The sequence below is a fragment of the Dicentrarchus labrax genome, unplaced genomic scaffold (genome assembly GCF_905237075.1).
Source record: "Dicentrarchus labrax unplaced genomic scaffold, dlabrax2021, whole genome shotgun sequence".
NCBI lineage: Eukaryota > Metazoa > Chordata > Actinopteri > Moronidae > Dicentrarchus > Dicentrarchus labrax.
In genome coordinates, this window is record NW_026136720.1 from 14830752 (window position 1) to 14858617 (window position 27866).

The 27866-nt window shown below is 39.5% G+C and overlaps 3 protein-coding genes across 7 annotated transcripts; 1 reads left to right on the forward strand and 2 right to left on the reverse strand.

Annotated features, from left to right (window-relative positions):
• The first annotated feature begins 6 nt into the window (after nt 1-6).
• tmem138 (transmembrane protein 138) lies at nt 7-3219 on the forward strand. The gene is made up of 5 exons (XM_051382039.1): nt 7-330; nt 792-1336; nt 1992-2163; nt 2311-2386; nt 2470-3219. Exons 2-5 carry the CDS (start codon nt 1209-1211, stop codon nt 2580-2582), a joined length of 489 nt encoding a protein of 162 aa, XP_051237999.1. The 5' UTR covers nt 7-330; nt 792-1208; the 3' UTR covers nt 2583-3219.
• A 303-nt stretch (nt 3220-3522) lies between these two features.
• On the reverse strand, nt 3523-5337 carry tmem258 (transmembrane protein 258). The gene is made up of 4 exons (XM_051382041.1): nt 5230-5337; nt 4813-4922; nt 3763-3891; nt 3523-3662 (listed from the first exon to the last, which is right to left on the reverse strand). Exons 1-3 carry the CDS (start codon nt 5230-5232, stop codon nt 3765-3767), a joined length of 240 nt encoding a protein of 79 aa, XP_051238001.1. The 5' UTR covers nt 5233-5337; the 3' UTR covers nt 3523-3662; nt 3763-3764.
• A 308-nt stretch (nt 5338-5645) lies between these two features.
• On the reverse strand, nt 5646-27717 carry myrf (myelin regulatory factor). 5 transcript variants are annotated; one of them, XM_051381998.1, is made up of 28 exons: nt 27101-27716; nt 22794-22837; nt 18547-18637; nt 18100-18423; nt 17502-17563; nt 16140-16362; nt 15905-16005; nt 15629-15743; nt 14613-14808; nt 14445-14521; nt 13286-13396; nt 13095-13200; nt 11879-12079; nt 11498-11606; nt 11177-11286; nt 10670-10830; nt 10495-10567; nt 10314-10396; nt 10129-10197; nt 9938-10021; nt 9653-9720; nt 9454-9528; nt 9152-9376; nt 8886-8979; nt 8715-8777; nt 8237-8342; nt 7987-8061; nt 5646-7855 (listed from the first exon to the last, which is right to left on the reverse strand). In XM_051381998.1, the coding sequence occupies exons 2-28, from the start codon at nt 22810-22812 to the stop codon at nt 7775-7777; spliced, it is 3102 nt and encodes a 1033-aa protein (XP_051237958.1). In that variant the 5' UTR covers nt 22813-22837; nt 27101-27716; the 3' UTR covers nt 5646-7774. The 5 variants fall into 5 exon arrangements, with proteins under 5 accessions (XP_051237958.1, XP_051237956.1, XP_051237955.1 ...); XM_051381996.1 differs by lacking the exon at nt 22794-22837 and having other exon boundaries at nt 15926-16005; nt 27101-27717; XM_051381995.1 differs by lacking the exon at nt 22794-22837 and having other exon boundaries at nt 13110-13200.
• Nucleotides 27718-27866: the final 149 nt, after the last annotated feature.

The following is a 27866-nucleotide window of genomic DNA, read 5'->3' on the forward strand; positions in this document are numbered from 1 at the left end:
TCCACTTCCACACCGCAGCTGTTTTTTCGATAACATTTAGGCAATTGCAGATTCGTTGCAAGCAATACAACAACAAAGCGTATCGTACTCCCTATTGTTTTTGGCGACATCGTTTTTGAGGGATATTCCGAGGAACCTATACGTGCGTTATTACGGTAAAAAGCTGCGTTACCATGGAATTTACGGAAATACATACGTTACCGCTGAAAAGCAGCAGTGGGCTCTCCAAGTGGGCGGCATTGTTTGTGGATAAAAGTAGGAGTAAGCGTGATTTAGTGGTTATTCTTGGCTCTGAGTGACTTATTTTCACTCTTCGCACGTTTTTTACTGGTAAGTGGGTTGTTTAAAATAAGCGTTCTTTAAACATTATTGTGAGAGTCAAACGGTGTAAACGTATCTGGAGGGAGTTTAAATCTGAGCTGTGCCAGTGCCACCCGAGTGATCTGTTGTGGAAATACGATTGTGAAACAGTCGGTGGTAATTCTATTATCCGTCTCCCAGATTATCTTCAGCCATCACATAACGTTAGGTTACCGTCCTGGAGGTAGATTAGGTGCGTAAAAAAGAAATGTGCAACCAGAACAGAAGAAACAAAAACACGAGATGGTGTTGTCCGTGTAGGTGAAATTAGTCTTTAATCCGAGACTTTACCTTTCGAGCCCGGGCATGTTTACGTTACATGTGTAGGTTTAATTTAGCTGTCTGTTACATCCACCCTCATCCGCACTGGAAGATGGCTACAAGGCAAAAGATATAAGATATGGTACAGCTTTCCTCTTCTTTCCTCACAGGAAATGCAGCAGACCAGCTGGAGACTTTCCACACCAACTATGTCAACTTGCAGGATATGAAGAGATCTCAAACATCTAATCTGATATCTGGGACCGCCTGCAATCATCACCAGGATACTCTTTTTCCCTGAGGACAATGTTTCTGAGCAGAGGAGCAACCCGGAGTAAAGAAAACCTGAAGCAATATAACATTTAGAGAGAAATCCACCAGTTTCTGACTATGTGAATGGACAAGTTGTGAAGTCAGAAGTGTCTGTCTGCTTCTAGACCTCTGCAGTGTTTTTGTACTGAAGTATGTAAAGGGTGAATCTACATCAACAGACCACCTGCGTTTTGCAAGTGTGAAGAAAAAGCAGCTGGAAGCAAGGAGGTGAATAGACTGTGAAGCTTGGTGGTTTTCAGGATCGACCCCTGAAGATGCTCCAGACCAGTAACTACTCTCTGGTGCTGCTGATCCAGCTGACACTGTTGACCTATGACCTCTTCGTGAACTCCTTCAGTGAACTCCTGAGAGGAGCGCCTGTCATCCAACTAGTGCTTTTCATGTAAGTCACTAAACTACATGCGTCAGTGATTTATCAGTCAGGTCAATTATTAGTCAGTCAGATGAGAGTAAATCGATCTAGTTGATTAATTTTTTTTTAAGGACAGTTTGTTCAAGTTATCGAGTAAAAATATTATCTGGTTACATCTTCAACACCTGCAGATTTGCCTTCTTCTTTTCATATAATTAACATTTATTATATTTTATATAATTGCATTATCTCAGCTTATTCTTAATATTCTATAAATGTAATGACAAACCACTTACCAACCATTAAACATCCATTAGATTAATCAAGAATGAAATGATAATTAGTTGTGACTCTCATTTGCCAGAGATTGACTGAAACTAAATATGTTTAAGGCTGAAAATAGCAGTAATGTATGTGTAATAAACAAATCCCTTAATATAATAGCAGCCAACCAGACATTTACATTATTCAGATGCTTACGAGCAATTTAACTTTACTTAAGTTATGTAAATACTGAATAAATACTAATTAATTATATATAATAATATGTTCACCTAACTGATACATATCAGTCTTACACAGTGTCCTCTCTTCTTGCATTGATCAGTAATTGAAGGCACACACTGCTCACTCCATCAGAAACCATTTTTTAAAATAAATAAACCAGTAAAATCTGTGTCTACAGCATCCAGGACATTGCCATCCTGTTCAACGTGATCATCATTCTGCTGATGATGTTCAACACCTACGTGTTCCAGGTCGGCCTGGTGTCCCTGCTGCTGGAGAGATTCAGGGCTCTGCTGATGTTCTCTGCTCTTTACCTGACCCTCAGCATCTGCTTCCACTGCTGGGTGCTGGTACGCTTCGTCACACCATCAGACACCCACATGTCAAACTCAATTTAACATGTGTCCAAGTGAAATATTGATGATACATTTATGCTTTCTTTAATCAGAGTAACTGCGCAATTTTGATCCATACAAGTGTTTCCTTTTTTTTCCTAGAACCTCAGATGGCTCGAGTCAAACCGTTTTGTTTGGACAGATGGTCTTCAAGCTCTTTTTGTTTTCCAGAGAACAGGTAGATTAATCCAGAGGTATATTTTCCATCACAACTAATTTAGTTTCTGTAGTCATTGAGTAACTGCTTCTTTCTGTTGGCAGCTGCAGTTTTGTATTACTACTTATACAAACGCACGGCAGAGTATATGGGAGACCCGAGGCTGTATGAGGACTCTCTGTGGCTGCGAGACGCCTTTGCTAGAGCTCGTCAGTGAAGAGGGGACAGTTTTGTGACTTCAAAGGACAATGGACATCATCATCAGCTATTGTGAATTTTGGATTTTATTTTCACATTTAAAAAAAAAAGTTTACACTATTCAACATTTAGAACAAAGCATTTGGCTGATGTTGAACACTGGTGGAACTCACTAACAGGTAAAGAGGATGACGAGAGGTCTAAACCAGAGTTTGTGTTTACTGGCTCCTGGTAGCCAAGAGGGCAGGCAGTTAAATGGTTTACAGTGGCAGGTAAGCCAACCATGGCATGTGTAGTATTGTATTAATCAGGCTTGGGTCTGTTAATCTATGTGGCCTTTGTAAATCAATTTGTGTTGCACACTAAATGAAAGAATGTCAAACATTTAGGAAAAGACAGTTGTAGATGCAGATATGGCCTCCCATGGCAAGTCTGTTTTGATCTGTACTAATCCACCATTTGTAGAACACATAGAAGTAGCTCCGTTGGAAAAGTTTTTTTATTCCCCCACAAAGGAAGAAACCTGTTGGTTTGTTTTGCCTTATGTAAGGTAAGTATGTGCTGTGTACACCAGCCAATTTTTATGTGAATCCAGTTGTCTTTGAGTGTGGATCTTTTAATCGTGTTCCTGCTGTTTTTATTAAATCCTTCTCTAATCCCGGTGTAATCCTTCATCACTGGAGTAGTCAGTATTATCCTGGAGACAAGGTGAAACAGACTGCTCTATTTTTAACACAAAGATTAATCAGGGATTGAGGTTTTAGGCGCAACTAGTGAAACGCATCTTAAATAACCTTCTAATCTCAAGCAACCAACAGGTTAAGTTGCAGTGAATTCTGGTCTCATCTCATTAAAATTGTTAATCAACATTTTATATATACAATCTGTGATTTTATGGAGGTCTGTGAACTATCGCAATCACTGCAGGTATCAATTTCAACAAAGAAAGACACCAAGAATTTTACAAATCCCCTTTACTTGTGAAAAGAAAACAAAATCAGAAAACCAGAATATTGTCAGTGCAGTCCAATTAAATCCAGTTGGTGCTGTCCTTGGTTCCACTGGAATGTGTCATTCTTTTAAGTCAGTCACCCGAAAACTGCAGGAAACAAGAGGGAGGGGGAACAAAGTTGACCACTCAAAACTGCTTCAGTGATTAAAAATATAAAGTATAACACTTTAAGAAGATTTTATTGTACCTTCATACATAGATGCCAACCCAGAGTAGTAGGAACAGCACACCAAAGCCCATGAAAAGCGACGCCACGAGGGAGATGAGCAGCTCCTTGTAGACGTCCCTTGTGTATTTTGTTGACGTCACCTCATAGCTGATGAAAAGTTAAGGGTTAACTCATAAAAAAAGAAAAGGACAGCCAAGTTCTGTGCTCTTTGTCATGTCTAATCCCTCCTGCTGTTTCCATTCCGATCAATAATTGTGCCTTTAAATTGTTTACGTCCATCAGCATTACTGCACTATGATGTAAAAGTCTCAATCTCGTATCTAAAAATCTTTCTGAGAGGAACTGAACTTTGTAAATGTGTTGTAGTGTTAGGATATTAAAATTAGCTACTACACTGTTTGAAGATACAACAACTGAAAGTGAACACACACAAACTATTATAATCCCTTATTGCACAGGGAAACACCCATCATCTCTGACATGTTCCATAGGTCAATGTTGAGGCAGGAGTTACGTCTGTAAAGTGTTTGGATGTTGATAATGGACAGGTAACAATTTTATCATTCACCTTTATTTTCTACATACGGTTACATTTTTAAAACTCAAGTGCGAGCATCAGATTGCTTCTTTTCCAATCATACTTCTGTTTGGAGATGTTCTAAATATCAGTAATTTACTTAGTGATTACAGTTTTATTGTTATTGGTTAAAAATAAGTCCCAAGTTGTAATAAATGTATAATTTAAATGCCACAGTTTATTCAAAACGAGTGGAAAGCAGTAGGTGGCTTTACATATAAAGTAGACATATAGTATGATTTGTTTATTGTGCTGTATGATAACGTGTGCCATTGGAAGAAGTGGCAAACCAATGACACGTTAAGCCAGCAGTAATGTAAAGCTCACTTTACATTGCAATATGCAAAGGCACTGCTATGATGCCTAAAACCTCTTGTGTGATCTTCCTGTAGGTTTTCATTCTGCAGTAGCCTCCCGGTGTCTGTTATAACCCATTCTTTCAGATTAACCACATACACAGTGCAATGTAGAACAAGCAGTGAAAAGGATACACGAAGAACCAGGCAGTGAAGAACATGCCGATGGCCAGCAGGACGACAGTGAGGTGGGGGAACACAGCCGGGTTCACCGGACTGGTGTATCTGGTCATAGCCTCGAGTTCCTGCAGCCACAGCAAACAGAGAGAGTAGATACAAGCTGTCTGTATCACCTCTACTTTAACCTCCTACCATCATGTGCCGGGCATATAGCGTTTGATTAATGTTACAAACACAACAATAAAGGCAAAACACACTGTCTGACATGAGAGGCTAGCGTTCCTCTGCATCTACAGCTAAATAAAATGTCATTTCACACAGAAAGCGCTTCATTATCGCGATGAAACTGCAAGCAACGTGCACTGATAAACGATATGTTATTGTATATTACAGTTTAACTTGTCTAAACTAGATAAAAACGAGTAATTGTACCATTTTGTAATGAAGGGGAGCTCCTTTTCCTGCGATCCAAGATGAAAAGGCCACGTACTGACTAGCTCTTCCTGGTTTCTTCGCGACGTGATGACGTGCAGTTGACGTTGGACAGCGGACATTTTGTACCCTCAGTACGGTCTGTCAGGATCCCCTTCCTCACAGGCTGCGTACCAATATCACGTCTTTCTCCTGGATTGACAAGCACACTCATATGTCTAAACTCCCCCATTGTCTTGTCGTTTTCATTTTCTTTTTAAAACTTGTTTTGCGGTGATGAGAAATGTGATACCGGAGAGTCAAAGTTCAGGGCATATAGTTTATCCCTCTTCCTTCCTTCACAATGTTCGGCTGCCATCTAATGGACATAATTAGTTTTCAGCTGAAGCAGTTGGACAATCAAACACAGCAGAAAATTCAATCACAAATTTATTTACTACATGCATTCATAGTATTACAGCATATTTTTGATAAAACGCTTTCAAAATGTAATAATAAAATGGGCTTAGAGAAACTAGTGATATTAAAGTACTTAGCCAGTTTTAGTGTTATGGCATTTTCTCATAACAAATTGGGGTAGAATCAGAAATATGTGTGTGTGTGTGTGTGTGTGTGTGTGTGTGTGTGTGTGTGTGTGTGTGTGTGTGTGTGTTTACGTGCTTATCAATCATTTCTGGGCTCATTAGCTAAACGTTAATATATTATTGATAATGCAACAACCAAAAAAGTATCAACTATAAAAACAATATGATAAAACACATCGGATAAAAAGGAGCATTGGTAGTAACAAAATGAAGCTATACAGTTACATGTAATGCATATACCAGTAAATGAACAGTCTGGTGCACTGGATAGAGCAAAAGCAGTTCATATATACAGTGCAAAAAGTGCTACAGTGGTTTCATTATGATAGCTGGTGCATTATAAATAAGCTAATATAGTACACTATACCCACTGAAGTCATAATAATTATACTGAAAGCATTGTATAGGGTCTTCATATTATGACAGATAAACGTTTGTCTGATGGCACTTCTTCCTATTTAATATTGATTTTACATTTGAGATACACTATTGTGTTTTTTTCTTTCTGAACACGGACAAATGGAATATGGATTTAAAAACAAATGTTAAAAACAAAAGCAACAAAAGCATGGTGGTGAGAGTAAGTGGAGAAAGCTTTTAAAACAAGAAAGGATAATAGAAAACATTAACAATTCAGTTATATTAAAAGTGTTATCAGGGCATATTCCTAATAGTAAAGGCACAGGAAAATATTCAAAACATCCAGAGAAATACATGAAAGAGTCCAGTGTATAATAATCAATTTTTATCTCTTGAGTGTGCGTAAATAAATGCAACTCTTTCTCAGCTTTATGATCGAGCCATTAAAATGGAATTTCCAAAGCTGAAGCAGCATTTGAGTTGCCTCTGAGCTGAGATGTATCATTTTAGAGAAATGATTGGGCATGCACCTGACATGATATATGCCATTAATTGCCTTTACCAGCATTCTGTCCAGTTAGCAAAATACAGTGTAAGCCTTTCCAGTGTTTCCTGAAATATTGTCAGTGTTGGCATTTCCACGATCAGATGTTAAGAGCTGTCAGTGTTCCTACATGTTCGTTTCCAGTGATTTGTTTACCTATCCAGTCTCATTGCGTGTCATCCAGTGAATCTGCTGACATGTATATGTATGCCTTGATATACTAAAACGATAATAAGGATTTTTGTGTAATACTATAATATGAATAAACATTTAATGGAACAATTTGATGTTTCATTCAATGTCATAATTGAGATAAGTATACTGCAGAGTATTTCCCGCTCTATACAGTGTTTAGTTAGATGCTGCATAAGGAGATGGCAGACAGTCAGTCGACTGCAGCAGCCTCAAACACAATGCTCCACTGTAGAGACCTAGGATTTGCCAGTGTGCACTACTGAGGTATATTTCCAGTGCAAGTTGCAACCATTCACTGAGGCCTTCAGCAGAAGCCAATGATCTTCTCTCCAGTGTATAAAATCTACAGAAAAGTGTTTTTGTTTTCACTTGACACTGGTTTCAGTGTACATACGGATGCATTGCATTATACAAAATGTGTGTAGTGTCATCTACAGTATCTTAGCCTGAACTTCATTAAGAAACTTGAATTATGGCTTATAATAAGTATGGAAGACATAGTGATCAGTAATTAAGTGAGTTATAAACTCATGGATGTTACGTACATAATGGCAGTTAACAGTGACACAACACAATTGTAAATTACAGTGATCTAAAACATTTTCAGTGATAGACAAACAAAAAAACCTTGAACAGTGTTTGAAATTCCAGTGATCACAGCAAAAAGAGATGTCTTAATACATATACATATGGAGGGGATTACAGTGGGGACAGTGGTATATAGTTTGTTCTGTATGAATATCTTTAAAAATAATGTACAGTATTGAGACAAAACACAATCCCATCAAAACAGCGTACAAATAGAACCACAAAGGAAACACGTGGTGTATTGTAAAGGCACTGGGACACATCGTCTTCCTTCTCACACACAGCTGCTTTGAATGAGAAAATGGTAGTCAGAGTATGATGAGGCTTCTCCTTCAGTGGCACAACTCACTTCACTCTGTCATTGAAAAGCATAAGGAGATACAAATCATTCATCAGTTTAAAAAACACAATAAATGGATCAAACAACCACACAGAGAGGAACCACGTCTACAGCGTCTCAAATCCCCTCATATTTTGTTTACTCACAGACAGGGAGACACGGAAGTGATAGGTGATGTCCTGGAAAGACAACACAGGCACTGACCACAGGTGATGAGTCCCCTTAAAGAAAAGTATAAAGAAAATGATGAGTCGGTGAACTGGTAATTTGCAGTAAGTCGCCTTTGGAGAAACAAGTTCTGATTAATGATAATGATAGTTTGACATAGAAAATGACAAAAAAAGAAAATACATTTTGATTATATGATGGATCACGATTAAGTACATCATTATGTACCTTTGTTGATGTACTCTCTCCACCGTAGAGCTCTGTCTCTGTGTGGTTGGGGCATAAACGTCCCTTGGTGGCTCCACATTGTCGTACCCACACGCCGTTCGTGGACCTGTAATGAATTAAATATGTCTTATGTGTAGATTTACAATTAAAATTAGTTTTTTTAGTATTTCCTAACAATTTTCATAGAATTTCATGTTTTACATAGCTTCAGTGGTAGTTGTAGTTTCAAGACACTGTATCTGCAAAACATTTTGTGTATGGGGTTCTGTGCATGTCCCCGAGACTAGCAATTAACTAGAATTAATTAATTGGAAGTGTACCAACTAAAGCCTGTGTCTATTTCACTGATGATCAGTGCCATATTACATGGTTCTTCACAGGAAAATTCAAAATTATTAGGAATTTACAGACATGTAAAACAAAGCATTACCATTTTGTATGTGCAGTTATGTAAATAGTGTGATGTTTTCATACTCACGTCATGTGCAAAGTGATTTGTGAGATGGAGGAATTTCTGTTTCCATGGAGTGATACTGTGTAACTAGAGTCAACATAGAGGAAAAATAGCATCAAGCCTTAAGACCTGAATTCAAAGTGTAACTGTGTAAGAGGTGAACATCAACTAGTGACATTTTTCAGGATAGTATACCTGCAGCTCTCAGGTGTTGCGCAACTTTGTGCTGTGATCTCTTGGTTTGTCTCCACGATATGTAGACTAGTCAGAGAGGGAGCTGACCTTCCTCCTGCAAAAGTAAGAAAAGCTGCACTATGAGCATTATACCCATCGCATTCCATTGTACAGTATGAAGATAAGCTTTGTTTGCTGTTGTCAAACAAATGGCCTTACTGTGTTTGCATACTTCATATTATGTGTGTGAAGAAAGTGCCGTGTCTGGGCTGTGTTTGTAGATTTACCCTTTGTGTATAGGCTGCGTTGTCTGCGTGATGCTGGCTGCTGACCCACAGGCAGACGGTTGGTAGCTCCCACTCCATCCAGGTCTGCTGGTCTTTTGGACTTGGCAAAGTACAAAGGTGCTGAGGTGTGACTCAGACGGTTTCTAAAGCGGCTGTCCTTGTCCATTGGTCTGGACTTGGCCTTCTTAATTATAGTGCTTGGAGTGGGAACCAGGCTGCCCAAATCTAGAGAAAGCGGATAATTAATCTGCGCTGAAGACAAATGTATACTACAGGAGAACATCTCATATTTGCTTACTTACCTGGTGTGGACTGGTTGTTACTCAATGTCAAAACTGTAGCTGATTGGTTGTTTATGGCTGTAGTTGAACAGCAAGCTGGAGAATTTGTGGGAGAAAAGCGAAAAGGATCAAATCTGAGTAAAATATATTCAGTATGTCTTGAGTGAGCTTGTTACTTGCCGTGCATTTTAATAACCACCAAATTTAGTCCTCCACTCACCTGGTGCAGGGGTGGTGGATGGTGGAGTATATGGACTCTTACGTGAGGATCCAAGTGCAGCTCTGGACCTGCACCAATCAGATAGCAGTACAGTAGGTCAAGAGCATGCTTTAGCTAAATGATATGTTTAAAACTCAATTAATTTTAGGGTGTTTAGATACGTGACTCATGATCTCCTTTCAGACAGGACAAAAGAAACACCCAACTAAGCAATCACAGATAAGACTGAAAGAGTAGATCAGAAAATTAACTAAGCAGCAAGAAAGGCAGGTGTTGAAAGCGTACCATGGGCAGACAGGTGGACAGAAAGTTACAGTGGCAGTAAAGATGGGCATCCAAGAGATGTAGAGAACACAGGGAGGAACATAGCTACAGAAAGAAGGAACAGATTATATAGAGAGACATTAATGAAGAAGGGGAAAAATGATTTCTTTCACTAAAAAGCTTAAGTGTCTGTCTCCCTCAAAAGCACATACCCATCTTTCTCTGTGACGTCTCCTCTATGGTGAAGAGTCAACACATAAAGGACCGACATGGAAATTACACTGTTGGCAGGAAAAAAAGATCCAATTCATCATCACGATGTCACCGTGTACACAGATGAAGCTGATTTTGTATTTACCCACCACTCCCTCCCCAAACACATTTTGCTCAGTCATACCTGAAGGCCATGACAATGACCAGGGCCAGGATGGTTCCCTGCATGAACCTCTGGCTGATGCAACCTTGATCTGGGAGCGAATTCTGGAAATAAACACACAGATTACTTTAAAGTTGAAAATTCTGCTGTTCACTTATAACACAGTTGAAGATGGGTTTTATTCATCATCACCACCACAGACCTTGCTACCAGGTCGAACTGTCTTCTTCTTGAGAGGGCCGCTTCCTGTTCGGCTGAAATAACTCCCTGATTGGCTACATGGTCAAGAAAAAGAAAGTTATTTATTAATTATTTTCTTCGCAATCTCTCACACTTTGAAGCTTAAATTTAAGGTGATTAATGCTAACGGCTCTCACCTGACAGTGCCTCCGCTCACAGTGCTCTTCATGCTGTCAAGACGACGCAGCTTGGCCAGTTTGCGGCTCCAGCGCTCCAGTTCGTCTATTCGAGTCTCTAGGTTGTCTGTCAGCTTACACAGCTCCTTCACTGCTCCCACGTTCTCCATGAAGATACGTTCCTTCAAAATGAGAGGGAGAGCTGTTAGTGTATATGGAAGTAATGGGTGTGTTAGGTACGTAGTGATACACTCAACTCCCGATTTGATACAGTTCACAATACTGAGTTCATAATACGATTTTCTTAAATTTTTTTGACAAAGTGAGAATGAAGATTCCCTAATTTCTCGTAAAATATATTTTCTTTCTCTTTTTTTTCAGAGGTAGGGTATTAACTGTGCAAAAAAATGCAGATGTACTTTTTTTTGGAGAAGTGAAACTGAAGTCTTTGCACCTTGATACCACGACGACCCCCAATTTGAATTTTCACAAATGCATGTATTTTGTATTTTTATGTGTGTTCATTACCTTGTTGACGACTAACAAGTTGGAAATAGTTTCTCCATTGGCGCACACCACATCACCCCCCTCCTTCACTGCTTCAGGCAAGATTTGCTGAACCTCTTGGGCAATCACTCCTGCAGGAGAATATACAACAAGTGCAGTGGAGTGAAAAAGAGCAAAAGCATGACATCATGCACAGATACAGGACACACTTGCATAAAAGGTCACATACAGCAAAGGACAGATCAAATATTAAGACATTAAGATGATAACATGATTTACAGTGTACAAAGAAATGAGATGATGGGGGCAAACATTTGAATTTGTTATTTATGAAGTTGTTACCAGTCTCTGCAGTGTTCTCTATGCCCACGGTGGCAGCAAACTCAGGCTTGTATTGATAATGGACCAGCCTCATCTGAGAAATCCGTTTCAAATTGTCTGTGGTGTCGACCTACACACAGACAGAATGACAATGACATCCATGCAGATGGTATGAAAACAAGATGCTCATGTTGCAGATGAAAATGCTTGGATCAAGAATAATGAAAATACAAAAGTCAGAGTTAAACTGCACAGTCAACTGTGCTGAGCATGGGAATTTGGATGACATGATTCATGGTGACAAGCACATGAGGCACACACTGACAGTTTGGAAACACACACACACACACACACACACACACACACACACACATACAGATACACACTGAGTCTCATCCTGACCTCCTGGACATTTTCTTTGGCCCTAATGTCAGACGGGTGTACCAGGGAGCCCATGACTTTCAGGTTGCCGTGGACAACAAGGGCCTCATCCGGCCGGTCGGTGTTGATGCCGACTCTGCCGTGGTGGTAGACTGAGTCTGGTAGTTGACCGCGCTGCCACAGCACCTCATTGTCACTTTCAAACTGGCCTGGGTTGGATGCCTGTAACAGAGAGACAAGGGCGAAGGTGCACAGACAATCAGTGGTTTTGGTTTTACCAAAAAAGTAATTGCAATATTTTTAAAGGAACAGTTCACATTTTAGAAAATATAGTGTGCTCATTTCTTGCCCAGGAGTTTTGTTGTTACTGTAAGATTGCGAGACAACTAGTGAAGACTCCAGGAAGTGCTCTGTACTGTTACCAGTTAAGAAATGGTCTTGCATAAATCCCCCAGTAAAATAACTTAGCCTACCTAGTCAACCTAATCTAGTTTTTATGCTTTATGAGAGCTTTAGAAATGCTAGTAGGCATGATTTTGTGTTGTTGGACAAGGACAGGCTAGCTGTTTCCCCCTGATTCCAGTCTTTATGCTAGGCTAAGCTAACCAGCTGCTGGTTCCAGCCATATATCTACTGCACAGATCCAATAAATGTATTTCCTAAAATGTGGAACTATTCCTTTAACACAAGCCTAAGATATAAATGATTGACTGACTTAACATTAGACCTTATAGCTTAGTCTTCGTTTCAATTTACTAAATAACATTTATTATTTACTGTATTTTATTTACTAGATAATACATTTAGACATGTGGAGTAAGTACAATACCATCTCTGTCCACTAAAAACCATGTATTGCCAAACTTTTTAATGTTTTAGATTCAAAAGTTGATCTAACAGAGAAAATTTTCTTGATTTCCACAGATTTAGTGATTTAACTGAAAAAAAGGCATGGCCACACAGCTGATACAAGTTTTTTTTTCTTAGCTCAGGTTGTTTTAAGGTGCAGCACAGGGTTTCACAGGACAGCGACAATATGCAACTCTCCTAAACTGTGCAATAGTGAGTGTACAATATGTGTGCTGGGGATCACAAGCACGCAGAATGGAAAGACAGACAATGGAGAAGATGTTGAGATCTACACAGTGATGCTGAAGTGCAGAGAGGTATGTACAGTAGACCATGAGAAAGATGCCACATTCACAAGGGATATGATTGTTGTAGGAGGCAGACAGACATGGCCAGACGTTACCCTGACGATGATCCTCTCAGACACTTGAGCAGCCACAGTGTAGCTCTGACTGTGGGACTGAGCATGCAGCGCCACCACCAGCATGAAATACCTGCAAGGACAAAAAAATTAGGTACAGATGTGACTACTGGAGCTTTAATTGGATTACAATGGATCATATGTTACATGTGTTTCACCTCTGATCAGGGTTCGGTTTGCCCTTTTTCCTCATGTTATTTGCTGTGGTCTCACTGAAGTGGAGCCGCCCCACTGTGACCTTTGTGACCTGCTCTGAGGGCAAGGTGACCCTGGAAGAAAGGAAACCACAAATACATTAGGGGAAAAAATCCTCCTCCTACAGCTGTATACTGTTTGTGCTTCAATTAATAGATAGATCACAATGTTTCAAGTCTGTTTTAAGTGCACATATGAACATTGAAACAGTTATTGCTTGCTGTAATCATTCCTCCTGTTCATATTGACCGTTAAAAGATCCCCTCCCAATGTTCTTTCAATATAACAACATTTCCTCTTCGTGTTACTATTGATTCACTGCAGCTCAACCAGGAAACCATGTCCAGGGAAACAAAGAAAATTAATTTTATACTAAAAGAACAGTCACTGTGGAAGATGCTCACTTTATTCATGTAACTCAGACGGCTGAAGCTTTAGATACACGTCTGAATACTTTATTGGACAGAATTGAGGGCTGTAGATTTTGTACTTTTACCGGGAGTTGAATTGTCCTCCCTTGTGATTAAAACTGGTGAAAACTCTGAATAAAGCAGTTTCACCTTAAAATCTGTGTTTCTGTGTGCTGTTCGGCAGACAAATGACATCCTGAAGGGACTGGAAGCCAAGTTCCTGCTAACATTACCTCAGCTTGTTTCTTTGATAACTTAAGATCTAGACATCTGATGAATAAAATCCTTTGAAAATATATAGTTAAAAAACGACCAAGAAGAACTGTAATGTAAAATGTGGCCTAAAACTGGACAAAAAGTATGACAGCTTCTGGCAGACAACCACAGTGCTGACACATGTGAAAAGGGGATATGATGCCACTGACAGGCAACCTGTGAAACCAGCGTGACCTGAATAAAATGACAGATTTCTCTCAGTTTAAACATTGTTGGAAACATTTGGGATACTGTAAGCACATAACTCAACAAAATATATAAGATAGGTCAAGTGTTTATAGACATTTGAATGCAGAAATGTTACATATTATATCTTTCATGTCCAGTATGAGGAATCATTACAGCGAACATAAACTGCTTTAATGTACATACTTACAATTGTTTCAAGACAGACTTGGAAAATCATGAACCTATCGTTTAAAGCTTTCAGACTCACAGCACTGGCTTAAAGGGTCTCTTGCTACGGTCAGACTGTGACTGCTCCACACTGATAGACTGATTCATGGCCTCCACCTAGCAACACAGAGGGAAATAAAATATACACTGAGTACTCTGTAGAGCTTGCAGTTATCTATGTCACGTTCACTATTTGGCCATCACTCACTTTTACTCCGTTGAGTTTGAGATAGAAGCAGTCGATGGGCTGCAGGCCTTCACTTGTCTTGATGTACTTTGGATCTCCCAGCATGCCTACGTACACTGTGACCTGGAAATGGTTCTTCTTCTGGCAAACAAAAGCATCATCAGCCAAGGAGAAGTTGAAGCCCTTGTCAGCATCAACACGGTAGGTGGGCATCGGACTAAAGACAGGGAGAGAGATTGTGACATATGTCAATTAGGGAGCTCGCATTTGCTGTAGGAAAAGTGGAAAGTGAGAGTTTTGCCATTTTTATCACCAGGGGGAGACTCTTGACTCTGTTACAGGGGGCTTCCACATGTTTTTTGGTACAAGTGCTCAGAGAGATACACACGTGGATGCAATATATTTAATTTGATAAAGAAATGGACACTTTATACTCTATGTGGGGGTGTAAACTTGACACCTCTATCATTCTCTTGTGATGTTAACATAAAATCAAAGACATTTTTATGTAAATAAATGTCTCCTCGTTGTAGACAGCGGCACAGGCAGCCTTAGTTTGCTCATGTTACTTTACGACCCTGAGGACTGAGATCTTCCGAAAGACATAATAAATCTAATTTAAAACAAAATGAAAACCCTCTGTTCCTTTACGTAGGTGTAGTGTGCTAAAAGTTGTGATGAGCAACCAGGTGGTTTTGATAACATATCTGAAAGGTTTTAACCTTCCTCCCTATCTATACTTCTCTCTGTTTTGGTGTTGCAAAAGTAGGTCTACATTAATTTTTCCTTTTACCCCTCCTCACCCACTAAGCCGAAACCCTGCACTCCTTCACTCCCCCGCACGGCTCACCTCTGAGGAATTTGTAGACCTCTGCAAACCTGCTGTTCCTTTCCACTCCCGCTGTATTCTTGTTGAATTATTTATTTAACCAATTATAACTACTTTCATTTTTGACTCTCTGCAGAGTGCTTTCAGCCCTGTGCCCCCTCCCCCCAGCAAAGACCAGTACAGATAGGCCAAAATAAATTCCACCCACAGCTCTTTGCAGTTTGCGTCATATAGTGGTGTCCACTTGCTCTGCTGGTGAGGTTGCCATTTGATGCACTGATAGTTTGGGTCCAGGTAGGCGTTGTCTGCATCCTGCATTAAACCTGTGAGAAACAGATGAAATACAAGCAACTAAAGCAAGACAGAAAAATGTTAAGAATGTCTATATCTGTTCTGTAGAAGTTTTAATCTGTGTAAGAGTTAAATCAAGAGCAGGTGAGCGTGAGGTAGAGGAGGCGAAGAAAAGAAAAAGATGCCTGCCTACCTGGTTCTTGTTTGATGATACCTGTGAGGATTTGGGAATTGAGGGTGCTGTTGGGAGAGTCGGAGTGCTTCCTCTTCTTCGCCTGGTGAACAGGGATGCCGCTGTGTGAGGAAATGGATACTCAGTCAAAAGTTGTACACATTCCTACCCACAATACCTTCCCATCATTTCTTCTTTTCCATATAAACTGGACAGCACATCCCTCCCTCCCTCCTGTATTATCTTCCCAACTCACTCCTGCCCCTGAGGATGCTGCAGTAGCTGATGGAGCATTTGTGTCTGCTGCATGTCTCCACTTCCACTTGTGGCTGGGCCAATAGAATACTGTGATATCATGGGCTCAGGTTTCAGATACATGTCCCGATGCATGCTGGGATAGTGCCCGTGTGGTGGGAGGGGTGGCGTTGGAGTCATGTGACACATGTTCTCTGGGGTCATGGTCCTGATCATGTGAGGATCTAAAAGACACAAAAGGGATGGAGCATAATGTTTACATGATGATTCATATTGTTTTTCCTTGCAAATACATTTGATCACATACAGAAGGCAACTTTTTCTCCTCAGGGTTGATTAGTCCACATTTCACACTGCAGTTTATTTTACTTCCCTCCAACCTTGGGTAAAGGTACTTTCCATTGATTCAAACTGGAGAACTGGAGGGACGCCCATCAGATAACACTATTCCACACCTTGTTACTAATAGGCAAGACCAACACAGGTGTGTGAGCGGCAAGAAGTACATACTGACTTTGGGTACTGTTGTTCTTCAACTTGTATGTTTACAAACCTTTAAGAAAATTTCATTCTACTGATTTTTATTAATTCATTTTTATTTGTTTGTTTATTGGGGTTAGTGCACAGCTACTTTGCTGCACCTGAGTTAGCTATGAGCTAATTTACATCTGTAGTCCCTGGGGAGGAAAGAGAGAAAAACCTTTCCGTTAAGAAATTAACACTGTAAGAGAAAAAATAACTGTAGTTTACAAACACTATAAGAAAATTAACACTGTAAGAGAAAAATAACTGTAGTTTACAAACACTATAAGAAAATTAACACTGTAGTATACAAACACAATTACAAGACGGCACATTTTCACTATATGACAGAAAAGGCTATTTTTCAAACAAATTATGTAAACTCTTGATTAATAAATAAGATACACACTGCATTCAATATATTGATTGGTTTGCACATGAACTGGATTCTCTGTCTGTCTTTATGCTCTGTTCAAAAACAATGAATTGATGAGTAACAGATATTGACTCTGGCTGTGACCCACATACACCTTGAATGCTTCAGTGACTTCCTCGGACTCAGTCTACAGATTAAAGCACAATTTCTGTTTGTTGAATGGTCTCTTTTTTGTGTGCCCTCTGTCACGTCCACTGGACAAATAGGACCACACTGTATATTATATATTATATCATACCATATAAAATATAAATCAAATGTCAAATATCCAGTCTGTAATCTTCTTCATACTGTCTGTATTTGTCTATACAAACATATCTCCTCCTTGGATAGTATTTCTGTGCATTTATTCCAGTGATTCTTTCTAACACATTTTTGCAGGGAAAGGGAAAACGTGTTACTTACCATTCACCTGCTGAGGAGAGTACGGCTCTGAGCTTGAGTCTGGGGGAGACTCAGGTAGTGTCCTAAAAAAACAGACGGTGGTAGATGTTATATTCACAAAACCAATAATATTTGACTTTCACATTATAGAAGTCCTTAAAAAAATACCATGCTTGAAGCTGGAAAAGCCTTCCTCTTATTTTCTAAACTGCCATTATATTTAAAGGAGAAACTTTTCTTTGGGATCAGAGTAAGTGTTGACGTTCTTTACACAAGATTGTGTGCGTCAGGATTTTTTTGCAGGATGTAATTTGACTCTCTCTCTCTCTCTCTCTCTGTCTGTTATCAGTCTCCCTCCCCCTCTTGACCAACTAGTGGTTTATTTGTACAAATGAGGCTTAATCAAGTATTGATTGCATAATGGACCAGTAGTAGGGTGTGTGTCTGGATTGATTGCATGCTTTAAAAAAGGAAATCTGCTCAATTTCTTCATGTTCATGTTTGAAATTAGAGTTTCAGGAGCATCTTAAAAATTTTTGAACATTCCTAAGTACCAACTCATGCTATATTTCCTCCTTCTTGTACCTCCATCCATCTACGTCAGAGGTATTGTGCTCACCCTGGAGCGTAGTGGCCCCTGTGCTCTGGCTTGACGTGAGTCTGCTGTTGCTGCTGCTGGTGTTGGTGTGGCTGCTGCTGCTGCTGCTGCTGCTGCTGCTGCTGCTGCTGCTGCTGCTGACCCAGGCAGGAGTAGTTGTGTCGGAGGCCCAGGGATGGACCTGGGGGGTAGACGTTCTGACAGTTAGGGGGCCCAGGTAGAGGGGCTCCTTGGCGCAGTGGAATAGGGGGGCTCACACCACACACCAACCCCCCAGCGGAGGACACTCCTGCCTGGGGAGATGAGTAATTTGGTCCCGGGGCGCTGTGGACCTCTGAGAAACAGCTGGGAGAAAGAAGAAGAAAAAAAAGGATTAGCCTTATCAGAAAAAACAAATTCCTTTGTAACAACATGATCTGATTCGGTTGGTGCATGTTGTTTTGACGTTGGTTTGGAGTCCCTACTGACATGTCAGTGCTATCGTCCTCCTTGCTGATGTACTCTTCCAGGATACTGGTGTCGATGTTGGCTGGCTCCAGAGAACTGGTAATATCATGACCTGTGGTGAAGGGAGGGTCGGGAACACAGGGGAGATGGAGAGCATCTGGGAATTAGCAATGGGAAATCTTTCAGGAACTCCAGCTCCACACACTGCCACAACCACTCTAGTCTTAGCACAAGCTTGTGTTGTAACAATGCCCTGTAAGACTTATCTAATGACATATTATGAACTTGGTTTGTTTATTATTCATAGCTACTCCAAACAGCTTGATTACATTGTATCAATGCATTCATATCAGAAACTTTCACAATCTTTTGCCAAACACATAGATCATGTAAAAATAAAAATAAAAGAGCTCTGATTTAATTTTGGAAAATTTAAAGATTAAGGTTACAAGATTGACCAACAGTCAAAACATGTGTTAGTAATCAGCATCACAGATTACATACTGATGATTCAGTGTATCTAACTGGTTTTACATATACGCTGGAATCTCTCTCCTTGATTGTTACTATTTTGTACCTCAGCTGCCTTTCCCCCACTAGAAAAAGAATCACATTAAAAGTCATTATTATTTACAAAATTACTAAACTAGATTGTGTTGTCCCCATTTTCTTTGTTCACTGCAATTTACATATAATGCTCGCCTTACTTCACCCCAGGGTCATTTTCACCCTTTGATAGCCAAAGCCTCACAAATCCCAAACACATGACGACCCCACTTAATCTTTAAAATACCAACATGTAGAAAAAGCTCTTGCTTATGCATATATTTAGGAAAGAGTACGTCACTTCACATAAACCAGCCTGCTGTATTGCACGCAGAGCAACCAACTCAATGGTTACAGGAGAGAAAGTGATGCATTTTCTATAAACCTGTCACTAGTTGTCCCAAACTGCAGATGCTGGAAACAGAGTGAGTGTGAGAGAAGAGAGGGTAAGGACCTGGTATACAACCCCAGTCTCTCTCTCTCTCTCTCTCTCTCTCTCTCTCTCTCTCTCTTCACACACACACACACACACACACACACACACACACACACACACACACACACACACACACACACACACACACTCTTTCTCCAATAGATTAAGCAGCTACTCAGTTGGGAATGCATGGAATTTTTGTGTTAGCATTAGAAAAAAAATCTCCTTTTCCCTCTTTTTTTGTCTTGCTCTAAAGCTTCACTCTTCATCAGGAACAAAAATGTCACTTAATAGTGTTACTGTCACAGTTTCTCTCTCTCCACACATTGCTACCACTCTCCACAAATGATTTAATGGACCATATCATCTTGGGAATAATGTGTGCTTTGTCTCATCCAATTGCAGAGTTGACATTATACGGCAGCATAACCATCAACATCTTACAACCTTCAATCATTAAACTCACAAACCAAACCACTTGTCTCCAACCAAGCCCCTCAAGAACATCCCAAATTCTATTGTTTAACATTATCAATCCTCAAGTTACTGGGTTTTTGAGAAACTAATATGTTTACACCGACTGGCTTTTTTCTCTGGATGGAAACAGATGGTTAATGTCTCTTAATATGTGCCAGCGCAAGGGGAGAAAAGCAGGATGGTTCCCCCTAAAATAAGATCCAGATGTGCACCCCACCCAAAGAGGCAGTAAATTTAAGCTGGCAGGCCTGATAACAAAAAATAAAGAGATGGAGGAAAAGGGGAGGGATGAGGTTTGAGGAGAGCGGGGGTAAGAAAGACAGAATACAAGTTTAATGTCCAAGGATTGAAATGGAAAAAAACCTAAAAGGAAAACGGAGGAGAGAATATGAAACAGCGCTATAATCAATACATCCTTGGGTCCGAGACTGAGCACATTTGAGATCTTGAACTTGCCAAATTTGCCAAATTTGTGGTTTATGATTATAGGAAATATACATTGACTTGAGTTGTGTATACAACTGGAATGACAAATATTTAAAACAAAAATTCAGACTGATAAATAAATAAAGTATTATTAAATTACTTCACCTGCAATAATGGCTTTTTTTGGCCACTTGGTGCAGCGGAAACAAATTATAACATTGACATACAACACTTTTTAAGTGTAATGTAAGTGTTGATGAACTTGTAAGCAAACAGTTGCTTATTTGCACATAAAGCAGTTACTGAGCAACATTATCAGTTATTTGGAGTCTTGTTTCTGTTCATCTGGTGAACGTAAGACGCACAGTTTAAGCTTTGTTTCTGGTCTCCACCAACTCCTGAGGTGAATATTTAGCTTTAGCTGCCAAATGTGCCATTTCACCCTCGAGTCATTATCTATGTCAATCTGCTGCTGTTGGGATGCAGAGCAGGTAGCATACAGAACTTTTTCACTGAAAACAGTTGTCTGCTGTGGCTGAAAATGGCGCTGAACGTTAAGAAAATAAACGTTTATCTAAATTGAATTGCAGTTGACCAACAGCAATATAATAGTTAACCCTTTCTGCAAACAGATATTGTAATTGCAAAATGAAGCACAAAAAATAATCTAATGTTATTTGTAGCCTCCACTCAGTTATCCATCTGCATGTACCCCGATATAGAGGGCATGCTGCTGCTTATATTTGTATTAAGTTCTACTAAAAAAACTACTAAACTGATAAAAAGATGACATTAACTCTGAAAGAAGGTAACAGGAAGTTAACAGGTGTACCATTCATAGAGTGGATATACTGAATGACAGACTACACTGTGGAAGTAGGAATAATGCATTGGTAAAACAACATCACAGAAACTAGAAGTGTGCTGGACAGAACTGCTACAAGAAACAAGATTATGTGTATAAAAATCTAACTGGACCTGGTTGAAAAGTCCCAGGCTTAACAAACTTACAAAGACTTCAGTACTACAACTCTGATAAAACAAGCGCACAGTCCAGCACGCTTGTATTACATTTGTTCTATGTCTCTTCTAACATTCTTTTTTGGAACTTTCACCACATTTGTAACAATCTACAAACACAAGTGTTTGCTTTACAGTGTGACGGGTCACATTTGTGATGTTTATGCTGCCATGCTATTTTTGTGCAGGTAAAGAAGAAGATAAACATAAATTAAGTAACTTTAACCTCCAAATCACTAGATCAGTTCAGTTTAAATTGATGTGAACTGGCTGTGTACATTTCTCTGCCCTCTATGTTTTTCTCTGTCCAGCTGTGTCCAACAAGGAACAGTGAAATGATTGTCAGTCCAACTTCGATACAGACTGGCCTTTTGAGAGATTAGGGGCTGAATTGTGTGCGTGTGCATGTGTGTAAGCGTATGCGCGCATGTGTTTGTGTGTGTATAAGTGCGTGTGTGTTACGCCACCATTTCAATGCCTGGGTTGTCAGCAGAGTAATAATCTAAAGTGAAGACAAACTCAGGGCAGAGTGTGAGTGCCCATTAAACATGGTTTGACTTTTATCAGTCAATCAAATGCACAGTTTTTCTTTTCCTTACATCTTAAAAAAAAAGATTGTATATAATGTAATTATCTTTTTCTGGGGTCTGAACAAAACATCAATTGTACAGATTACTCCAAATGAGATTTGTATGAACTAACATGTCTGTGTTAATAATTAAACACTTTCAGAGGAGGAACAAAGTCCATCTGATTATCAAACAGTTAAAACAGAATGAACTTGGTCGCACACTAACACGTATACACACATATTGTACAGGACATTTAACATTGTAATTACATACTGAACCAGTCATTTAAAAAAAAAGTTTCGCAACAAACATAAAATTGATCAATCATTCAAGGTACAGTCTTATATAACAGGTAGTTTTGTTCACTAAATTAACACGTGCCATTAGTCTCTGCCCTGTATCTTGGAGATCATTTTTAAATAAGCCTTATTTGAATAACAATGTATGTTTTCCCAGTAGCACTTTGCTACACTTTGACACCAAAATTACAAACAACCTGACTGATCTCAGTAAAGTCAACATAATCAGCTGTTCTACACAGTGTACAATTTAAGACACATACAGACACAGAGATTAAATCTACACTAGAAAGCATTAGACAGCTCTGACATATAGCCCGAGAGCTATAGAACTTTCTCCATTTGTTCTCAAGACAGGGTTATTGGTAAAAGAGTGAAAAGCATCACTACGACACAGACAATAATTAAGAGAGAACAGAAAGCCCCTCAGCAGAGGTAGGGACTAATAAATCACATCTAAAGAGAAGCAGAGCGGACAGAGCGGCAGAGTACCTGCGCGTAGCCAAAGCATGTTGATGTCCTTGAGATGAAAGCACCTGAAACAGAAGATGAGAAGAACAATTCCTCTCTATTTTTCACATGTTTCCCTACTCGGGCTGAAAGACTTTCTTCTGCAGACCTGAGAAACACAGATCAGGGTAACAAAAGTGTGTGTGTGTTAGTGTGTGTGTGCGCGGATGCATGCCTATGTGCAAACGCATATTGTGTGAGTGTGTGTGTGTGTGTGAGAAAGGCTCGGAGAGTGTTATAATGAGGATTATTTCTCAGTCATGAGAAAGGGCTGTACCAGGCTACCACACACAGCCCTTGTCGCACACAAGCACTGGTTGCACCGGCGGACCTGGCTCAGGAGATTACAGGAGTGACAAGGCTGGGACCGGCACACGGAGAGTGGTTGGAAAAAAACTAAACACTGCCAATGTGAGGTTGAGTTTAAGGGCCAGCGCTAAACAGAATTACAGAGCATGGCAAGGAAGAGACAATGGAAGATGAAGATATTGAGGAGGAAAAAGCAAATATGGAGGAAGAAGAGGCAAAAGAGAAACAGAGGAAGAGAAAACCTGTGTTTTTAATTATTGGACATTAGTCCAATTATGGCTGCACTTGGGATCTGTGGTAAAGACTAATATAATATAGGATGCAGACAAACACTCTGATGCTGCACACCAAGTGTGTTTTTCCCTACAACAGCCTCTTATTGCACACAAACCAGAAGAAAAAAACGAAAAAAAATTGAGTTAATCTCATGAAGTCCAGTTCAACAACAAAAAACATTCACTTACAAAGGATTACTCAGTTGGCAATCAGCACAGATGGGAGTGAGGCACAACAATGAAAAATAAAACCTACTTGTAAGCACTGTAAGCTTGGCTGCTCAAAAACAATACGTTCCTCTAACTGCAATTCACTGCTAAACCTATAAATCAGAGGACCATCCAAACTTGTTTCACACAGGTTTTTCCAAGATGAATGACGGCCTTTGCATCAATGATTCACAACTACAGTGGGAGTACAGTGGGACTTATTGGGAATTTTGATACAGTAACACGAGTGATGACTTGTTCATCTTTTAAAGGCAATATGAGTAAGAATGAGATAAACTCATCTTCAGATGCAGATGGTTAGGAGGTAAATGTGCTCTGTTTTATTTCTGGCAGATACAGTTTAGTTACACCCATCAGGTCAATACTTTGCTTCGATACTTTACAACCAAATATCTGCAAAACTAATAACATTAAAGGACTAGTGTGGCCTCTAGCGATGAAGTTGCATATTGCAGTGCAGGAGAAACTACGGTGGCCGCGATACTCGCAGCAAATGTAAAAAGTCCTATAACACAGCCAGTGTTTGGTTTATCCGTTCTGGGCTACTGTAGAAACATGGCGGTTCAACATGGTGGACTGCATGGAAGGTGACCAGTGGCGTCTGTAGATAAAAACGTCTCATTCTAAGGTAACGAAAACACAATAATTCTTCATTTTATGGTGATTATACACTAACGAAAACATCCCTATGAAGGTCATATTCCATTTCTGCAAATAAATCATCCTAAATGTTACACACTGGACCTTTAATGACATTCCTTCAGCTGTACTTCATTTTGCGGCAAAAACATTATACCTGCTAAACGTCAGCATTTCAGCATTGTCATTGTGAGCGTGAGCATTCTGACTACAGCTGAAACAATTAATCAACCAATTAGTCAACTAACAGAAAATTAATAATCGCTAGATTGTCAAAAATACATAAATTCCAGCTTCTCAATTGTGAAGATGTTCTGGTAAATTGTAATGGACATCTTTCACTCTCTGATATTTTATAGACCAATCAAGAAAACTTTGCAGATTAACTGAAAATTAAAATAACTGTTAGTTGAATCCTTATTTCTGTCAGCATTTCACTCAAAACACTACTAAGCCTAAGTACAGTCTTACAGAGCTGCTACTGTGGCTGTAGACTCTTCTATATATATGCAGTCTAATGTCGGCTGGATCCTCTTTTATTTCTTTGTTTGCATTACCATTTCTGGTTAATAGTCTCCAAAACATTGTACATGAATGTTTCCTTTTTGAATATTATTTATATATATATTATGTATATTTTGTCTGAGAAAATGTAACACAGGTGTGAGTTACCATTTATTAATCGAGTGTTTAGTTGACTTAGGATGGGGCATTTCTCAGAGTAACAAAACAGCAATAAAGTCGTGATCCTGTGTGCGCGCAGGGCTGTGTGAGTGTTTGAGCAACTGTTCGTAAGTGAGTCAGAGAGGAGAAGGTCAAGTTTTGGGGGGGTTTTGGTGGTTTAGCCCGGTTTCTCTCAACAGGCCAGTCTCTCTCCACCCTGAGTCTGCAGTATCTCACCTCCTCACCCTGTCTGCTCACTGTCACTCTAATGGAATCAGAGAGAGTGAGAGCCCAGGAGGGCCAAATACACGAGGAGAAACACCAGTCCCACCTCATTGTGTTTTAACAGCCACCGAGGATATGCCAGGAATGTACCCTGTGCATTAGTGTGAATGTATACATATTTCACTAATCCGATGAAAACACAGTTTACCAGTGCCAAAATCCATTATAGTGCTGTGTGTGTGTTTCTGTATGAGTGTGTGTCTCTTTCAGGTAAAGGGCAAAATGAGCACAGTCACTAATTGACTAATTATCTACTATATAAAATCGAAGGCTTATTGATACTACTTTGAAGTTGAGGTGGATTTCCTAAAGGCTGGAATCCAAGATCCAAGAGAGATATAATTAGTTTGGGTTAGTTAAGAGAAAGAACAGGTTAAATAGGAAAATAAGCATCTAAGGCGGCATCTACTGTATTCCTCTCATGGACAAGTTGACATTTTAGTCTGAGCAAAAGTGGCTGAAATAAAGCCAAAGTAAGAACATCTCTTTTACTCCCAAAGCAAGAATGTAAACACACTAAATTCCTGTCAGAATGGCAAGGAACCTCTGACAGTCATGGACGGCTTTGTATATTTAAGTCAACACTCTGTGTATACTATATTCAAGTGTTAAGTCTCTCTACAGATAACTTATTATACATAAACCACAGTGTGTGTTTTTATGTGCACTTGACTCCTCCTGGAACATTTGACACTAAGTTTCTTTAAAAAAAACTATTAGTAAGCTAAGGTGTGAATTCTGTGGCGAGCTGTAAATCACAGATCGCAGTGAAAAACTTAAAAAAATGTGACAAAATGTGATTGTCTTGCATGTCATATATAAAATTTACTGACGAAATAGGCTTCACAAAATATATTCTCAAATTGAACACAATTCTGTCAAATCTACAATTCAACACAGGTGGTAAATCACGGATGTAAAACAGGAGAAACCAACAAACTCTTTTTGTGTATGTGGAATAAAGTTGACCAGCTAAAAGATAACTTATTTAAAGTTACAGTATATAATATTGTATCCTTATCAAACAGATTTTATGGGGTTAAACCTAAATTAATGCTTTTCTGAACTGATTTTGGTTCTATTTATGGTTGTTTGTCATTGCCAGTGATGATCATAGCCTACATCACTGGTTGAAATCACATTGCTCATGTCTGTCTCTAACACACACACACACACACACACACACACACACACACACACACACACACACACACTGTGCCACAGTACCCTTGCAAAACACACCATTTATCTTGACTTGAATTCCTACACCCTTCCAACCCTCAACCCCACCCTCCTCCACCTCGTTTTTCTTAGGATTCCCCGTTCAACTTGATCTGTTACCCATCACCAGCACTTTGTTCCCCGCACCCGTTAACCCTCTTGTCTTCTTGCATTTTTAGTTTTTAAGATGAGCAGCCAAGAGAAAACTTTAAGGGGGAAACAGAGTGAAGAAATAATGTCTGGGAAACCTTCACCTAAAAGCCACAAGCCGTATAAGTTTAACTAGGCCTATAACTGTTATTATCATTATTATTATTATTATTATTATTATTATTATTATTATTATGACGTTAACCACCTGTCATGTGTGGTGCATCATAGTTTAAAGGAGGATTTTTTTTTAAACTGTCGGCCTACATTCAACACAACAGGTAAAACTAGAATTGACCCAAGATTACTCTTAAACAAATTCAGTTCTTCACCAAAACAAATTATGTACACGTCAAAGTGGTTGTAAAATTAACAAAACTCACACCTTTTCCGTTCTACTATCAATTTTCTGTACAGTGAGTTTTAATAGGCAACTAAACTTTAATAATAGATAGCCTAGAACTATATATATATATATATATATATATATATATATGTATAATCGGGAATTCTTACCTTCGAAAAATCTCTGTAACGCTTCTGTTTCATCTACCACGTCCATCCTAGCGGGTCCCACATAAAAAATCCATTAAAGTCTCCCCTTGTCCGAATGAAATAAATTCGGATCGGGGAAACTTTCACATGTACATCACGGAATCCAGATGATATTCTTAGTGACTTCTTCTTGTTTCAGTTCACATAAATCCAACGCTTCATGCGGAGAACTTCTTTCTGCTGTTCAGCAACTTGGCACTGGATTGACGTCCCTCAGCCAAACGCCTCCAATGACGCCGTGGTAGGCTATAACTTTAAAGATAGACTTTTTTTTTTTTTTTAAATCAAGGTGCCAACAAAAATTAATAAAACCCCTATAGTCTATAACAACATTAAACAACTTTTCTTCAGGCGCACCTTCATTTCGGCTCCCACAAACTGCATAATAAGCTTTGGTTTAGTTTCGCATAAAGTACCATCATCCTGTCAACATCATGTGGGGGGGGATAACAAATCGGAAGGATAAAATAAGTCTTTACAAAAAGTGTGAGTAAAAGTTGTCGAAACTTGACTTCCTAGTCTCTCTGTTGATTCTCTTCCTCCTTCGCCTCTCCCTCTCAGACAGGATGTGTGCAGCAGGGTCGGAGGAGAGGAGCTGAGGCAGGTGAGGGATGTGCGCCAGGCTGCTGCGAATGTCCCCGGACAAAAACAACAAGTTGGAAAGTGTCGATGGTACTCAAATGTTGGTTTAAAGTTACCTTATCTTAAATTTTTTATTTGTTTCCGA